The 19,326-nt window shown below is 32.7% G+C and overlaps 1 protein-coding gene across 6 annotated transcripts in view; it reads right to left on the bottom strand.

Annotated features, from left to right (window-relative positions):
* The window catches only part of LOC143045168 (SH2 domain-containing protein 4B-like), a 51,373-nt gene that overhangs the window by 19,639 nt on the left and 12,408 nt on the right, over window positions 1–19,326 (bottom strand). For 4 of the 6 annotated variants that reach the window (XM_076217478.1, XM_076217481.1, XM_076217480.1 and 1 more), the window contains exons 6-10: window positions 17,063–17,152; window positions 14,295–14,418; window positions 13,486–13,521; window positions 4,520–4,682; window positions 1,457–1,607 (exon numbers count right to left, since the gene is read on the bottom strand). In XM_076217478.1, coding sequence (XP_076073593.1) covers window positions 1,457–1,607; window positions 4,520–4,682; window positions 13,486–13,521; window positions 14,295–14,418; window positions 17,063–17,152 — 564 coding nt within the window. The remainder of the gene's footprint in view (window positions 1–1,456; window positions 1,608–4,519; window positions 4,683–13,485; window positions 13,522–14,294; window positions 14,419–17,062; window positions 17,153–19,326) is intronic. The other 2 variants (XM_076217484.1, XM_076217482.1) reach the window with 2 other exon arrangements.

Genomic DNA, 19,326 nt, shown 5'->3' with positions numbered 1-19,326 from the left:
TCTCATTTGTCATGTTTTTACCACTGTCTTAGGCCCTTAAATAAATGTAAATTTGTACTATAACTTTTTCCTCTAATTTAAGAATACATATCACTGAAATATAAGTTTATGGTCATTAATAAAAAATAATCTGCAGCCCAAACTTAAACTAGAGGCTCTTAAGAGCCTGTGTCTCTCACCTTGGTCTATGTGCATATTAAACAAAGGACACAGATGGATTCATGACAAAATTGTGCTTTGGTGATGGTGATGTGTTTGAAGTTCTTACTTTACTGAACGTTCTTGCTATTTACAATTATCTCGATCTATAATGAACTTTGCCAATTAGTAACTGAGGAAATTATTTTGTAAAAATTTACAAAAATTAACCGAATTAATGAAAATTGTTAAAAATTGACTATAAAGGGCAATAACTCGATCCCTTAAGTGGTCAACTGACCATTTTGGTCCTGATGACTTATTTGTAGATCTTACTTTGCTGAACATTATTGCTGTTTACAGTTTATCTCTATCTATAATAGTATTCAAGATAATAACCAAAAATGACAAAATTTCTTTAAAAATTACCAATTGGGGGCAGCAACCTAACAACCAGATGTCCAATTCATCTGAAAATTTTAGAGCAGATAGATCTTGACCTAATAAACAATTTCACACCCGTCAGATTTGCTCTAAATGCTTTTGTTTTTGAGTTATAAGCCAAAAACTGCATTTTATCCCTATGTTCTATGTTTAGCCATGGCAGCCATCTTGGTTGTTTGCCGGGGTCACCTGACACATTTTTAAAATTAGACACCCCAATGAGGATTGTGGCCAAGTTTAGATTAATTTGGCCCAGTAGTTTCAGAGGAGAAGATTTCTGTAAAAGATAACTAAGATTTACGAAAAATGGTTAAAAATGGACTATAAAGGGCAATAACTCCTTAAGGGGTCAACTGACCATTTTGGTCCTGTTGACTTATTTGTAAATCTTACTTTGCTGAACATTTTTGCTGTTTACAGTTTATCTCTATCTATAATAATATTCAAGATAATAACCAAAAACAGCAAAATTTCCTTAAAATTACCAATTCAGGGGCAGCAACCTAACAACGGGTTGTCCGATTCATCTGAAAATTTCAGGACAGATAGATCTTCACCTGATAAACAATTTTACCCCCCCATCAGATTTGCTCCAAATGCTTTGGTTTTTGAGTTATAAGCCAAAAACTGCATTTTATCCCTATGTTCTATTTTTAGCCATGGTGGCCATCTTGTTTGGTAGGCCGGGTCACTAGACATGATTTTTAAACTAGATACCCTAATAAAGGATTTGGCCATGTTTGGTTAAATTTGGCCCAGTAGTTTCAGAGGAGAAGATTTTTGTAAAAGTTAACGACGACGGACGACCCACGACAAGTGATGAGAAAAGCTCACTTGGACATTCGGGCCAGGTGAGCTAAAAAAGCTAACATACTTTGGAGGTAAAGGAGGTTTATCTTTGCCTGAAGCAAAAGCAGAAACTGCAGTCAAATTTCGAGCCACATGCCTAAATGAGTTTCTAACTTCCTCCCTGGCATCACGTGCCAATTGTCGCATCTGTACTTCTGCATCTTTGGCTCTCTTTTCTGCAGAAAAAAAACATGGCATTGTCATCATACATATACTATGTACAATAAGATAAAAGAAATAAAATGAAATATGATTGAACAGTTTACAGTCCAATTTTGGATAAATTGAAAAATCACATTTTAAGTACAAACTCAAAGGGTGTTTAGAACTTTTCACTTACTCACAGGTCTGTGCTGCATATATAGAGGTCAAATTTTTTTTATATAGATAAGACTGTTGATTTTCCCGTTTGAATGGTTTTACACTTGTAATTTTTTAGGCCCTTTATATCTTGATGTTCCATGTGAGCCAAGGCTCCGTGTTGAAGACCATATCTTGACCTATAATGGTTTACTTTTATAAATTGTTACTTGGATGCAGAGTTGTCTCATTGGCACTCATACCACATCTTCCTATATCTATTGGGTACATTTTTTAAAAATTCTTTGTCTGTGTACTGAAAATTAATGTACATATTTAACAATAAAGTTTATAGCGAATTCATTATTATTCATGGGATACTAATTTTCATGGATTTTGTTGAACTTTGTAAAGTAGTCATGAATTTAAATGTTCAAAGAAGATCAAAATTTCAATAGCTTATTTGCAAACTTTGGCAAAACCATAACATCAAATATCCACAGAAATACAATTTTCCCTCCATCCATGAAAATTTGTACCTGAGAAAATAAATGAATCTCCAGTATGTGCTTAAGGAGGCTCGCGGGTATAAGATTTTCAAAAAAAAAATTAAACTTTTATTTTTCATTACAAATTTTAGTAATTACCTTTAGTGGTTGTTACTTTATCATATGGTACAAAAATCATTCCAAAAAATCAATTTGTGTTGGCCTCAGGTGACTTTTAAAATGTAGATATCATTGAAAAACTCCAAATTATCTCCCTTTGGTGCAAAAATGCCATTTTTTGGCAATAAAATTGAAATATCTTTTTTAATTGGTCGGTGACCTATATTTTTTATTGTTGTTTTCGAATAAGCTGTACATAAACTAAATAATTGTAAAATTTAAGCGATTTCTGTAATTAAATTCTTTTTTTTATTTTGGTATTACCGCTGTTTCTCCTATTAGTTTCTTTAACAGAAAAAAAAGACATTTACATAAATGTATGCTTTTTTCGAAGGCAGATTGTGAGCGTAAATGAACAGTGACCCCATTTTTTTATTTCATTTTTCTATTAAGTATATGATAAAAGTTCATTTATAGAAAAATATAGCGAAATCCTATATTAAATTAAAACTAGAGGCTCTCAAGAGCCTGTATCGCTCACCTGAATCTACCTGGGTTTTTGAATTCATATAAAAAAAGATAAAATTTGGCTACAAAGTAACAACACTTGGCCAGAACCTCATTAGGAGAGGAACATTTATGCTATGTTTGGTTTCATTCAATTCAGTGGTTCTCTAAAAAGAAGAAATTTGTATGTATTTCCCATAGGGTTCTATGTTAAACTAAGTCCCCCCACTGGCGACCATCTTGGAAGTTGGATTGGCGACAAAGTAACAACACTTGGACAGCATTTCATTAGGAACATTCATGCTATGTTTGGTTTCATTCCTTTCAGTGGTTCTCTAGAAGAAGTCATTTGTATGCATTTCCCATAGGGTCCTATGTTAAACTAAGTACCCTGCTGGCGGCCATCTTGGATGTTGGATCAGCTACAAAATAACAACACTTGGTCAGCACCCCATAAGGAACATTCATGTCATGTTTGGTTTCATTCCATTCAGTGGTTCTCTAGAAGAAGTCATTTGTATGCATTTCCCATAGGGTCCTATGTTAAACTAAGTCCCCCGCTGGTGGCCATCTTGGATGTTGGATCAGCTACAAAATAACAACACTTGGCCAGCACCCCATAAGGAACATTCATGTCATGTTTGGTTTCATTCCATTCAGTGGTTCTCTAGAAGATGTCATTTGTATGCATTTCCCATAGGGTCCTATGTTAAACTAAGTCCCCCGCTGGCGGCCATCTTGGATGATGGATCGGGTACAAAGTAACAACACTTGGTCAGCATCTCATAAGGAACATTCATGCCATGTCTGACTTCATTCAATTCAGTGGTTCTTTAAAAGAAGACATTTGTATGTATTTCCCTTAGGGTCCTATGTAAAACTAAGTCCCCCGCTGGCGGCCATCTTGGATGATGGATCGGCTACAAAGTAACAACACTTGGTCAGCACGTCATAAGGAACATTCATGCTATGTTTGGTTTCATTCCTTTCAGTGGTTCTCTAGAAGATGTCATTTGTATGCATTTCCCATAGGGTCCTATGTAAAACTAAGTCCCCCGCTGGCGGCCATCTTGGATGATGGATCGGCTACAAAGTAACAACACTTGGTCAGCACGTCATAAGGAACATTCATGCTATGTTTGGTTTCATTCCTTTTAGTGGTTCTCTAGAAGAAGTCATTTGTATGCATTTCCCATAGGGTCCAATGTTAAAAGAAGTCCCCTGCTGGCCGCCATCTTGGATGATGGATCGGCTACAAAGTAACAACACTTGGTCAGCACCCCATAAGGAACAATCATGCCATGTTTGGTTTCATTCCATTCAGTGGTTCTCTAGAAGAAGTCATTTGTATGCATTTCCCATAGGGTCCTATGTTAAACTAAGTCCCCTGCTGGCGGCCATCTTGGATGATGAATCGGCTACAAAGTAACAACACTTGGTCAGCACCTCATAAGGAACATTCATGCCATGTTTGGTTTCATTCCTTTCAGTGGTTCTCTAGAAGAAGTTAAAAATGTAAAATGTTAACGACGACGACCACGGATGACGACCACGGACGCCAACAACGGACGACAGACGACAGATGCCAAGTGATGAGAAAAGCTCACTTGGCCCTTAGGGCCAGGTGAGCTAAAAATGATTTAGACCCATGAGCCCCCTTAAGCGTTACCAACCTTGTTCTTTCCAAATAGGTTCTACCTCTTTACTCGTTTCTAATGCTTGTTTGTCTATAGAATCTCTCATGTGCTTCCATTTCATATACAGTTCACTACTTCTATGTTTTTTATTAGTCTCTACTCTCTCCATTGATTTACGTCTTTCCACAGCAAACTTTTTCTAAAATATTACAAATGCATCCATATAATCAATAGTTATCAGTTGTAATCTGTGTTAAAAACAGGAAAATATTTCCCTAATTGTTAGTCCATTGAAAACAATAACCTCATTTTATCCTCAAATATTACAAGTTTGTTATAGGAGGGTTAGGTGCCTGCTAACATGATAAACCCATCCACATTAGATATGTGCCTGTTGGAAGTAATTATAGGAGCCTGTAATTCATAGGTTGTTATTTGTAGGTGTATATTATATTTGTTTTTGATTATTGTTTTGTACATAAACAGGCTGTAAGTTTTCTACTACGAATTAATTCAAAAAGTCATGTCAGGGCTTTTTATAGTTTGATACTAGAACACACCCGTGATATCGTGGGTCTTTGGATTTTGATCAACAAGGCCTTAAAAGACCTAGAATTGTCTAAAGTATGTTTGTTTATTTGGTAATAGTTTTGTCCTCAGGTGTTTTTGTTTTCTCTTGATATGAATTCGAACACATACAATAAATTTTTATAATTTAATTTGGTTGATTATATAGCTAATTTCTGAACAGAAAATAATATTTGTGTTTATCTTGTGAAAAAATAACAAGAGTGTACACGCTGAAATGTCTCGCCTTCTATACTAATCATTATTATTATGTTGATAGTCCTAGGTATAAAGCTAAGCTTTATTACAACACTGTCACATAAGCTTAACATTAACCAAGATAATTAAACAAAGACCAATGAACATTGAAAATGAGGTCAAGGTCAGATGAAATATGCCAGGCAGACATGTACAGCTAACAATGCTTCTATACAACATATATAAATGACCCATTACTTATAGTTTAAGAAAAATAGACCAAAACACAAAAACTTAACACTGTGCAATGAACTGTGAAAATGAGGTCACGGTCAAATAAAACCTGCGCGACTGACATAAAGATCATAAAATATTTCCATACACCAAATATAGTTGACCTATGGCATATAGTATTAGATAAAAAGCCAAAACTCAAAACTTAACTTTGACCACTGAACCATGAAAATGAGGTCAGGGTCACATGACATCTGCCCGCTAGACATGTACACCTTACAATCATTCCGTACAACAAATATAGTAGAATTGAGAATGGAAATGGGGAATGTGTCAAAGAGACAACAACCCGACCAAATAAAAAACAACAGCAGAGGGTCACCAACAGGTCTTCAATGTAGCAAGAAATTCCCGCACCCGGAGGCGTCCTTCAGCTGGCCCCTAAACAAATATATACTAGTCCAGTGATAATGAACGCCATACTAATTTCCAAATTGTACACAAGAAACTAAAATTAAAATAATACAAGACTAACAAAGGCCAGAGGCTCCTGACTTGGGACAGGCGCAAAAATGCGGCGGGGTTAAACATGTTTGTGAGATCTCAACCCTCCCCCTATACCTCTAACCAATGTAGTAAAGTAAACGCATAACAATACACACATTAAAATTCAGTTCAAGAGAAATCCGAGTCTGATGTCAGAAGATGTAACCAAAGAAAATAAACAAAATGACAATAATACATAAATAACAACAGACTACTAGCAGTTAACTGACATGCCAGCTCCAGACTTCAATTAAACTGACTGAAAGATTATGATTTCATCATATGAACATCAGGCACAATCCTTCCCGTTAGGGGTTTAGTATCATACCATCATAACATATATGAGAAGAACATAACCCGTGTCATGCCAACAACTGTTTTTAGAATAAATGTGTTTAGTTCCGATGCAAAGACCTTATCAGTGACTCAATATTAACGCCAAAATATGCAATCTTTAATGACTTGACAACAGTATCGTAATTATATCCCTTCTTAATAAGTCTATTCAAAGGTTTTGTAAGTTTCTGAGGTGAATACTGACACCTTTGTGCTTTATAAAGAATATTACCATAAAAAATTGGATGTGAAATACCTGAACGTATTAGAAGTCTGCATGTTGAGCTATATTTACGAATGATGTCTTTATACCGATGATAAAATTTAGTAAATGTTTTGACTAGTTTGTGATATCGAAAACCCTGGTGTAATAATTTTTCAGTAATACATAAATTTCTCTCGTTAAAATCGAAAACATTGTTACATACACGAGCGAATCGTACAAGTTGAGATATATAAACACCGTAAGATGGTGACAAGGGAACGTCACCATCTAAAAACGGATAATTAACGATAGGAAATGAAAAATCATCCCTTTTATCATAAATTTTAGTATTCAGCTTTCCATTAGTGATATAGATATCAAGATCGAGAAAAGGGCAGTGGTCATTGTTAGTATTAGCTTTATTTAAAGTAAGTTCAACAGGATAAATTTCATTAATATACATACTGAAGTCGTCATTATTGAGAGCCAAAATATCATCCAAATATCTAAAAGTATTATTAAATTTGTTTATCAGATGTTGTTTCGATGGGTCTTTGCTTATTTTTGTCATAAATTGTAACTCATAACAATACAAAAACAGGTCCGCAATAAGTGGTGCACAGTTAGTCCCCATTGGAATTCCGATAATCTGACGATATACGGAATCTCCAAAGCGAACAAAAATGTTATCTAGTAAAAATTCAAGGGCATATATAGTATCAAAGCATGTCCAATTAACATAGTTTTTTTGTTTATTGCTACTAAAAAATGACCTAAAAGAGTTTGAACATATATATTCACATTCTGATTTTTTGAATGCCCATTTAATTAGGTGTGTGAATTTTTTCTTAATGAGAATGTGAGGCAATGTGGTATACAGGGTAGAAAAATCAAAACTTTGAACAGATTCAAAATCACCAATATAAGCATGCAATTTATCAAGTACTTCCAACGAGTTCTTGACACTCCAAAAGTAATTTATTCCACTATTTTCGAAGGCCTTATTTGAACAATTTATTATCAGGTTTTTAATTGTACCAAGTGTGCTGGTAAGAAGAATAGACAATTTAGTAGTTGAACAATGGCTTGAAGACGAAATAAATCTATATTTGTAAGGGGTTTTGTGTAGCTTCGGAAGCCAATACATAGTTGGGACTTTCATTGTATTTGGCTCTGCTTGTAAAGCGGTGGCTAAAAGTTTATGTTTGTTACAGATTTCGTTTTCTGAAAATGGAGTCAGTTGGAATGTTGGTGAATTGGTGATTTCCTTTTTCAGAACCTCAATGTAAAATTTACGTCAAACAATAATAATATTATTAGCAGCTTTATCTGCCGGGACAAAAACAAATTCCTTGGCTAGTTCTTTTAGTTTATGTTTGATACGAGAAATAGGTTTATTGTGGTTATTATTTATAGTAAAATGTTCTTTAAAATGTTGAATACGTATATCAACTATCTTCATTACTGAATTAAAAAAAGAGTCCAAAGATTTTTTGTCAGCTTTTTCCCGTTTTATCCATTTCATACAGTAAGTATGGAGTGAGTCGTGGATGATATTACGACACTCATTCCAATTAATAATTGACGGGGGACGATATTTAGGTCCTTTACTGAGGAATGATTTTAACTCTCGGTCTTGAACGATATTAAGATCTCCTGTTATAACATGGGAAATGGGTCCATAAATATATTCGGAGTTACTGCAATTACATGAAGTAGGTGTATTTTCACTGATATTAACATCTTTACACAATTGACTATAATTAAACACAAATTTCCGGGTAGATTTCTTGTAAATATAACAAATAAGAGGTAGCTCAGTATTGTCAAAATATCCAGGAATTTGTTCTTTAACAGAATGGTCGTTAAATATACCGGCAATATTTACAAAATCAAAGCCTTTATTGACATACTTAATTTTAATAAAATGTTTTTTATGATCTTCAGGGCGATCAATTTTGGGAAATAATTTAGAATAACAATATGCCATAATAATTTGAACAATTTCATACTTAGGACTGCTATATGAAATTGTGTTGCAATCCTCCAAAATTTTATTTAACTTATTAACTGGTAACGAACAGAGTTTTGTTAACAGATAATGTCTGCCGTTGTTTTTTGAAATAGAAATTAGGTCCGAAATATTGGTATGATTGGCCCGAAATTTTCTTTGATTGCGATTTGTTCTACGACCGTGAGAACGTTTTTTACGAACAGTTTTAGAAACTATATCCAAAATGTTAACGGAATTGGTTCTAGATATATTACCAATTCCCATGATATTATCATTTAGACCGAGAGGGTAAACTGTCTGTAATTTTTTAATCCAATTTAATTCAATTATTTTCCGTGATCGTACAAACTTTGAATGCGATTCACCAGGCTGCTTATTTACAACTTCTAAAGGTTGAACTGCTAAATATTTAAAAGGATGGTTGTGCTTCTTAAGGTGTTGGTAAATGATACTTTTGAATTTATTGGGTCTTTTAAAACGATACAGATGTTCTTGAGTGCGTTTAGATAGATATCGTCCAGTTTCTCCTACGTACTGAATACCACACCCCGGTTTGTTTCATGTGAGTCAATAAATATTACTGTTTGTTTTTCAAGTTATATCAGTTTCAAAATTTAAAGAAAATGTGCGACCATTAAACGTGGACCTTACCGTATTGTTGGTGGAAAGACGGGGACATGTATGTCATTTTTTGGCATGACACTTATCGATAGAAGGGTATCCACGATTTTTATTGTTAAAAATGTTAGCGATGGTAGTATTTTTAGATAACCGATTTTGAAGATTGAGACTTGTGGATACCCTTTGAACAAGTTTAGTATTTAGTAATTTTCCATTTCTAAGCTTCATAATTGTTTTGTTAGTGAATTATATAATAAAGGAGCAAAGATTGGCGTCCAGAATATGAACCAGCATACAATAATTGGAGTTATATAAAATGGATAAATTTGTTCGGCTAAAAATGTCAAACGCTATCAGTATTAAATAGTAGAATGGGGCTGAATATTGAAATACTACTTTTTGATAAATATTCCTAAAGTAAAGAATTAGAGCAGTTCTCGCTCGGACACACACTCCATAATCTAGTATATTATAAGAGCATAAACCTGAAGCACGGGGAGGCACTCTACTGCCTCCACACGGCACTAAAGACAAACTCTGTAAAAAATAAAATTGAGAATGGAAATAGACCTATTGCATATAGTATGAGAAAAACAGACCAAAACACAAAAATTTAACTATAACCACTGAACCATGAAAATGAGGTCAAGGTCAGATGACACCTGCCAGTTGGACATGTACACCTTACAGTCCTTCCATACACCGAATATACTAGCCCTATTGCTTATAGTATCTGAGATATGGACTTGACCACCAAAACTTAACCTTGTTCACTGATCCATGAAATGAGGTAGAGGTCAAGTGAAAACTGTCTGACAGACATGAGGACCTTGCAAGGTACGCACATATCAAATATAGTTATCCTATTACTTATAATAAGAGAGAATTCAACATAACAAAAAATTTGAACTTTTTTTTCAAGTGGTCACTGAACCATGAAAATGAGGTCAAGGACATTGGACATGAGACTGACGGAAACTTTGTAACATGAAGCATCTATATACAAAGTATGAAGCATCCAGGTCTTCCACCTTCTAAAATATAAAGCTTTTAAAAAGTGAGCTAACACCGCCACCGCCGCCGCCGGATCACTATCCCTATGTCGAGCTTTCTGCAACAAAAGTTGCAGGCTCGACAAAAATGATCCACAAAAAAATATATAACCAAATAAACAAATAAACCTGTGACAATTTTGCTTCTATTGGTATCAAGTTGCTTAAAATCAAACCAAAAATGACCCCAAAATATTTTTTTGAAAAAATGTAGTTTTATATACAATATATAGGGAAAAATTTCAAGTGACGAATACTTTTGGCCACACTCTATACATCAAATGTTTTGTATTTACATGCTAGTAAATCATGATTTTTTAGTTCTTTGCAGAATATATTTTTTAAAGAAGCAAACTAAAAATCCTTAACTTTAAACATTAAGTTTAGGCAGTTGAAAAACCTTTAGGTTATGGCCATTATTTTTGTACTTTTCAACATATAATTTGTCAGTAAAAAACAAAAGCTGTATACTGTCAAAATGTTGTTTAACACAATTGTATTGAACAAATAGCACAGTTATAGAGAATATTTTCTTTATTTAAGAGGGGGGCACTTCAAACTTTTTTTGGTAGGGGTGAGCAGCTGAGACAGCAAGTACCCCATCCTTTTCATATATTTTGTTTATCAAAAATATATACCTTGTCGTATAACAAATTAACGAAAAAACAAACTTTTTGATATATTTTAATAATTAAAAAACAAAAAAAATTCAAAAGACAATTAAAGATTTTTGGTCAGATAAGTGTACCGGGGTAGTAACACTCCAGAGAGAATCACTTTCACTGAGTTTAATATTGAAAACTAATCAAAAGTTACATTGCCGTTCCCTCTCATAGATGACACAATGAAATTTCTTAAAATAATTGTTATCATGAAACACAGAGGCAGATTTAGTGGGAGGGCCCGGGGCCCCCTGTTCTGGGAAAAATTTGGTTGCTTATATAGGGAATCACTGAAGCATGACCGGAGCGGGCCCCCTCTTAGGCAGTCAACGGGCCCCCACTTATGAAAATTTCTGGATCTGCCACTGCTTTCATGTAAACAAACCTTTGAAGGTTAATTAGGTGCAAATGTCAAAATGATGAGATTTACACCATCTATACTAGCATCAGTTGAAATATTACATTGGATTACATAGATTAATGTGTTAGACAAATAGCTAATGCATTTACAACTGTGGTTTAACCCATCACAAAATAATAAGGACATCTGATAAGTTTCAGATACTTATGATATAATCAAGCAAGTGAAAATATCAACCTATTGATATATATTAATCTGAATTTCTCACCCTTTTGATATATCATGGAGCATGAAAATGTGATCTATTCCAGTAACTAGATCATCCCTGCCACTCATTACATAATTACATAGTAAGAGTTTTTAGTCCTTTTTAGTATGTTTTTTTTTTGTTACTCTCCACTAGTTTGAAACTTTATAACTGTAAATGCAGGTTTTTTTGCGATGTATTTATCATCATGAAAATTGTGACAGAAAGTTTTCTCAATAATAAAAAAGTTGCATTTCAAATTGTAATACATGCAGCGTTATTTGTAATTAGCATTTTGCAATAATTATCTTTTTCATATGTTCATTCTTGAAAAATTGCAATAATAAATACTGACAGAATTTTCTGAATTTATAATATTTGGTTTACAGATAGAAATATATTTTTGATATATACATGTGGTGCAACAACTCAAAGTTGGTATCTTGTTAGTTTGCATAACATAAGTTGAGACTATGACGATATTTTTGCATACAAATAGTAAAAGTTGTTACTGCAAGTATATGTATATTTTACTTCAAGAACATTCAAAGAATCTGTGCAAAGATAAATCCATGCAGAAATTCAAACAGGAAACTGATATATAAAGGTATATGAAAAGTCAAACACACCTATTGAAATGCTATATGGAACAATGCTTTGGGGTAAACGAAAAAACATAAACAAAGAACTCATATTTTGTCAAGCTACTAAAAGCTACACCCGAACCAAAGCTTTTAAAAAACAAAATAAATAAAAAACTGTAATAACTTATAAATAATTAAAATCAGATTTAAATTACAAACTGTGAATTTCGCATTTATTCTTTTATTGTAATAAATTACCAATTTTCATGGATATCTACCTTTTTTTAATTATCTTATACAACTGTTTCAAAAAAAAAAATAATAGAAAAAATGCTAATCTTTCTTGATCAAAAAGCAATGCTGCATTCCTTTCATATGCAGTAACTAGGAATAATCTAGATCTATTCCAGCTTTGTCTACAGTAGCTTAGAACTTTCCCTTTTGCAAAATTAATTATAAAGCTCTTAAACCATGGGTTTTGGGTGCTAAATTTTCAAAGGGAGATAATCTAAACATGTGCTTTTTATCTCCCTTGATCATCATGTGCTAATAGCAAAGCCTTAGTGGTCAATCTCGCATGAAAATTGGTTTTGACAACATTCAGTATGGTTCACAGTATGTGTTAATGAAAAATAAACAAGTCCTGCATGCTACCTTATTTTTTACACATCGTCATGCAGTATTTTCATATCAATAAAAGACTGGAAACACTTGTGTCAGCAAGTTTTAAAATGGAATATTTGACTGCTTATTTTTTGGCAATGTAGGTTAAAATAAGTGGCAAATTCAGATGCCTAGATGTTAACAACTTTTCAGAAATTTTACACAATAAATGACCTGGAAATATTTGTATGAAAGGGAGATAAACAAATATTTGTATAAAAGGGAGATAAACCTGATTAAATAAGGGAAGTGTGGATTCAGAAAGACGACAGGATCACTATATGTGCCAATACATTATTACAATATGTGAGTACCGGTATAAATTTCATTACACACAGAACATGTTTTAGTTGTTTTAGAAATTTATTCATGAGGTCATTTTAGTTCTATCAATAAATGATTTACTTTGTACAATTTCCTTTGAGAATGGTATAAAATTTGAAATTGTGTCAGTTTTAGAAATAAAGCATTCATGATTGTATGTCAGTGAAAATATGAGATGTAAACTAAATATGTGACTTTTCTTATCAATTTTATAATGTCTCACTTACATTTATTTCTAATCAATTTATTCTACTGATATGGACAGTGATTACCCACCATTCAACAGATATTGAAATATTTGATTATTGTGGGTAAGGGAAAAAAAAACAATTATATTTTTTTGGAAGTTGACACAAGAGTTTCAGTCATACATACAGTTACACAATACCTGAATAATTTGTTGACAATCATTTACTCCGTTAAGCTGTGGAACATTCAGACACAATGATAAAACAACAATATATAAACTTACACTTAAATGTTTTGAACAAATTTCTGAAATTATGATTTAACTAAAATATTCAATAATTCACCACCAAACTCTATATCATCTTTCTTTAATGAATCAGTTATAAATAATATCACCAAAAAATCAAAAAAAATCTAAAATTTCAGGGTGCAGAAAAATGGAGATAGAGACATGCCCTTATGAAAATGATGGACCGACAAGTAGTACATCTGATAAGTGACATGTCCTTGTAAACATGACAGACAGACATATAGTACATTCCATAAGTGACATGTAAAATATGCCTTTGCGAACATGAAAACCAACAAATAGTGCATCTGATTAGTAATATTTAAAAAAATAAAAAATTATAAACCCCATACATTTAAATGTTTAATTTTTTGAATTTTCAACCTACTGCAAAGGGGGACAATATTCTATCCATTCAGATTTCTAATAAGTCTTCCTTTCAGCAAAAGAAAGTTAGAGCCTTGCATTATAAATTTTAAATCTCCTCCATTGACACCTAAAGGGGAGATAAAAACCTCAAAGACACAAATAAGAAAGATACACCCCTTCCCCCTTTTTGGCAAGAAATTGCTCTTATTTTCACACCCTTCTATTATTTGATTTTTGTACAAAGTATTTGCAAAAGGTTAGCAAGAATAGTATGCTATCTGGCTATTGAACACAACCAAGACAAAACAATATGTATTTACACAACTATGTATATATACATTAAAACTTACTCTTAAGTCATTGACTCTTAATGTGACTTCTTCTTGAGATCGCATTTTTTCTTCCTCTAACCTCTTTGCTGCCTCTCGAGCCTCTTTAAGTGAGGCATATAACGCAGCTTCCTCTTCTTTTCTCCTGAAATATACAAACACATTAACTCACTATATAAAATGTAGTAATAGTCCTTATCATCATGATCATGTCACATAAGTTTTTTTTTATTTTTCTGAGACTTTTTCTGCCTCCAACAATATTCTGTATTATTTCTAACTTAAATTGTTAAAGAAAACCAGAAAATTTTCTTGTCTAGGTAATTTTTTTATAACCGCTGAATTTAAAAATGAATTCATATTTGTTTTTTACACAAATATACATATTTTTTTTATGTTAAAGGTCTTTTATTTTTTTATAATTTGCAAAACTGGGGAGAAGAATGTTCTATGAAATGAAAATAATCTTATATCTGAAATACATTTATAAATCATTAGATTTAGTAATAAATATTTACAATTTGAGATATTAAATACATGTATAATACAGTTATTTTGATACATTCACCAAAACAACTTTACACATAAAGGAGTAGGTCCAGTAAGGGCCGATTTTGGCCTCAATTTTCAAGTTTATCTAACGAAATATTTTGGACACTTTTTAAACACTTTAGTGTCTATTTCATTTGATTCAATTAGTTTATGTGAAAGATTTTAACTGATTAAATCATTAAAAACACTCCGATTCAAGCTTAAATATGAAAAATCTATCAATTATGCAAAAAATCGTCACTTTTCAGATGGTTTTTGTCAAAAATGAAAGTGGCCGCATCTGTGTTCATCCTCAACCTTTATATATGTTTTATATTATCATCAAATACAACTTACATTTCTATATTATGAATGAACACGAATGCGGCCACTTTCATTTAAGAAGGAAACCGTCTGAAATTTAACTAAAATGCTAAAATTGTGAAGATTTCAGTAATTTAGCATGACTTAATGATAGTAGTACCCAATATATGTGCATTGTATTGTCAAAAACAGTCCATATTTGTGTAGCAGAAGCATTCTACTTTCCAATAAATAGCTAAAAGATTACATTTTCACAATTTTGTATAACTGCTATATTTTGGGGCCAAAAAGGGTTCTTACTGAACCTACTCCTTTAATACTGAAGATGTTTCATTTCATTTGTGCTGATTAATAAAGGTTTTTATTGACAAATTGCTCTTAAATATTATGATGAAACAAAATTGAAATTCTAATATGACGTTCTTCTTTAGCTTTGGATACAAAGCCATGTTCTACTTCCAATAAAGCATGGGCTGCACGTCATAAACATCATTATTAATTAACTGCACTGTTATTGGACTTAATATGATGAAAACTGCCTATGCAATATAATGTGTAGACTGGGCCAATACAGAATAACTAGGCCAATACAGATTTTTTCTGTATTGGCCGAGTTATTCTATATTGGCCGAGTTGACACAAGTGCAGGATTTCGGAACGTCTCTAGGTTTTACATCGAAAGTCACGATAAACACAAATTGAAAGTAAACAGTTGTTTTGAAGACGCAGTTGTCATTTAGTTATCTTAAACATGCTGAAAATGTCAGTATGGCATACATTTCAGGCGAAAGACGGTCACATTCATTTAAAAGGTATTTTGAAAGCAGACGTGACGTGACGATAAAACTATTTCAGGTTTGGGGAACGAGTAGATTATCACAAAGTTCATTTCTTGACGACCTCATAATTTCACGATTGTACACATCGATTTTAAATTAGTTTCTGCATTACACATGCAATGGCAGTACCTTTCCAATTACTATTTATGTGTTTCGTCTAAATTTAAGTTGTAACACTTTATAGTAACTGAAAAGGGTAGAAAAATTCATCACTGATTCAGATGAGAAAATGCTGAAGACACCTGGAAACAGCACCAGATCATTATGTATTACATCTCATAAAAAGAAACAAACTGAGATTTGGATAGTTCCACTTCAAGGTAAAAATATTTATCTCTTTTGAAATGAAATTAAAAAAATATTGTAACACTGTAGTTAATTAATAAAGATATTATTACGTGTATTTCTGTATTGGCCTTGTTATTGGTCCTCGGCCAGCTGTATTGGCATTCGGCTTCGCCTCAGGCCAATACAGCAAGCCTCGGACCAATAACAAGGCCAATACAGAAATACTTACGTAATAATATCATACAATTGAAATTGCAACGTCAGATGAATTTTGAATAACACCAGAAATCAAAATGGACATTTAACAACATTATAAAAGTAAGTTTAAATGAGTCTGTTCTTTTTCTTTTTTTCTATGTTTTTTCTACGTTTACGGTTCTTTAAATCAAAATGGTACATTCTGAGCGTGTATCATAGGTCTGCTTCATAGTACAAAAGTTCAAAATATTCCTATTAGAATCAAAATAATTCTATCATGCCATTCTTTATGCTCATTTTAATATGGGTAGGCATTATATTTGTCAACATTTAATACCTCGCTAGCACTCAGCATTAAAATATTGACAAATATAATGCCTATATAGCTACCCATGTTAAAATGAGCATAGAGCATGACATGAAAGAATTTATTCTTAAATACAATTACTAGACTGTCACATATACTTCATAATATTTGTTTATATCCCATTATTTTTTTAATACATCTTCAATCTATTAGATTTAGGAAATCATTTCAGGGATGAAAAACCACCGACCAATATTTCATTTCATGTTTTATGCCTAATTTATACACTGTTATAAACTAACTTGAGTTCTGCTTCTCGTTCAGCCTTCTCTCTTTCTAGTCTTCTTTGTTCTTCTTCCATTTTTCTTTGAAATTCTTGTTCTTCATTTCTCCTGATTTACAGAGTAAAATCAAATTAACAAATTTATTGTGAATGAAATTCATATATGACATCCTGTTAGTATGATCGACTCATTAAGAACCAGTTTAATATACATTGGCACATACTAAATGTGCTTGGGTACTAGTATTTGTTTCTGTGTGACCTACTTAGGCCAATTAAAATTAATTGATAGATTTTCATCCCCGCCCGCCCCTCTGAAATCGTCCCGCCCCGATTTTTTTTATTTTGAAAAAATTACAATTTCCGGATTTGTTCATCTCCGTTTCCGGTAACCGTCAAAAATTTTGTTTCCTTCCAAACTTCCTGTTTCAAATTTCGGTTTTCGTATTACTTCGAGTAATTAAAAAAGATTCTGCAGCTCTATGATGACAAAATCGTCTACCGAGAATAGAGATTGATTTCAAGAAGGGCATGAAATAATCGGGCTACAAGTAATACACTGTGTCCAAGATGGCAAATTGCGGCATGACACAAATTTCTGAAATTTAGAAAACCGTTGATTTTTTTATTGATAAAATGACTTTGTGGCAGGAAATTTGGACACCTTCTGTCCCAATACCCTCAATAGAGCCATTAAACATCTTCTCTTTTTTGGTTAAGTTCATGTTTTACATATCAATTATATTTGCATCTATAAGAAGAATCATAAAAGCACCAACCCTTTGGTTTTCAAAACAGTTTCATTTTATTCTGAACTCATAATTCTTTAGTTGCATATTTGTTTCATTTTATGGAGAGAAAAAAAATGGTACCTTTAAAAGACACTAAATTTGGTGAAGGTTGTCCAACTGAAGAGAGCATTCTTCTTTTATGTTTTTGCTGTTTAGGCTTCTAAAGCAGCAATTACATGTAGAACAGTGGTTGCCAATTAGAGATTTTTATTCTTGTTAAGATTTGAAATATTATGTACGATTCCTTATATATGTATATACATAATATAAGCTTATTATTACACTTGCATATTTGAAGAACACGTCACAAGAGGGTTTCATAAGAAATAAAAATTAAAAAATTAAATCCTCCCACCCGCCCCATTTTTTTCAAAAATTTGGATGAAAATCTACTAATTAATTTTAGTTGGCCTTAACAGTAACTGACTTTGTCTTCTCTATGTGAACTAATTTACTGACTTTGTTTGTTTTCTCTATGTGAGCTACTGTACTGACTTTGTTTTCTCTATGTGAACTACTGTACTGACTTTGTTTTCTCTATGTGAACTACTGTACTGACTTTGTTTTCTCTATGTGAACTACTGTACTGACTTTGTTTTCTCTATGTGAACTACTGTACTGACTTTGTTTTCTCTATGTGAGCTACTGTACTGACTTTGTTTTCTCTATGTGAGCTACTGTACTGACTTTGTTTTCTCTATGTGAACTACTGTACTGACTTTGTTTTCTCTATGTGAACTACTGTACTGACTTTGTTTTCTCTATGTGAACTACTGTACTGACTTTGTTTTCTCTATGTGAGCTACTGTACTGACTTTGTTTTCTCTATGTGAACTACTGTACTGACTTTGTTTTCTCTATGTGAACTACTGTACTGACTTTGTTTTCTCTATGTGAGCTACTGTACTGACTTTGTTTTCTCTATGTGAGCTACTGTACTGACTTTGTTTTCTCTATGTGAGCTACTGTACTGACTTTGTTTTCTCTATGTGAACTACTGTACTGACTTTGTTTTCTCTATGTGAACTACTGTACTGACTTTGTTTTCTCTATGTGAACTACTGTACTGACTTTGTTTTCTCTATGTGAGCTACTGTACTGACTTTGTTTTCTCTATGTAAGCTACTGTACTGACTTTGTTTTCTCTTTGTGAGCTACTGTACTGACTTTGTTTTCTCTATGTGAGCTACTGTACTGACTTTGTTTTCTCTATGTGAACTACTGTACTGACTTTGTTTTCTCTATGTGAGCGACTTTACAGACATTTTTTTTTCTGTGAAAGCTACTTTACTGACCTTTGTTTTTTTCTGTGTGACCTACTTTACTGACCTTTTTTTTCTGTGCGAATTACTTAACTAACCTTTATTATTTTTCTGTGTGACCTACTTTACTGACCTTTTGTTTTTTCTATGTTTGACTTACTTTACTGAACTTTGTTTTTCTGTGTGACCTACTTTACTGAAAAAAGAAATTTCTGTGTGACCTACTTTAT

Source organism: Mytilus galloprovincialis, chromosome 9 (assembly GCF_965363235.1).
Source record: "Mytilus galloprovincialis chromosome 9, xbMytGall1.hap1.1, whole genome shotgun sequence".
In the NCBI taxonomy this organism is placed as follows: Eukaryota; Metazoa; Mollusca; class Bivalvia; order Mytilida; family Mytilidae; genus Mytilus; species Mytilus galloprovincialis.
This window is presented reverse-complemented; position numbering and strand designations above follow the sequence as displayed.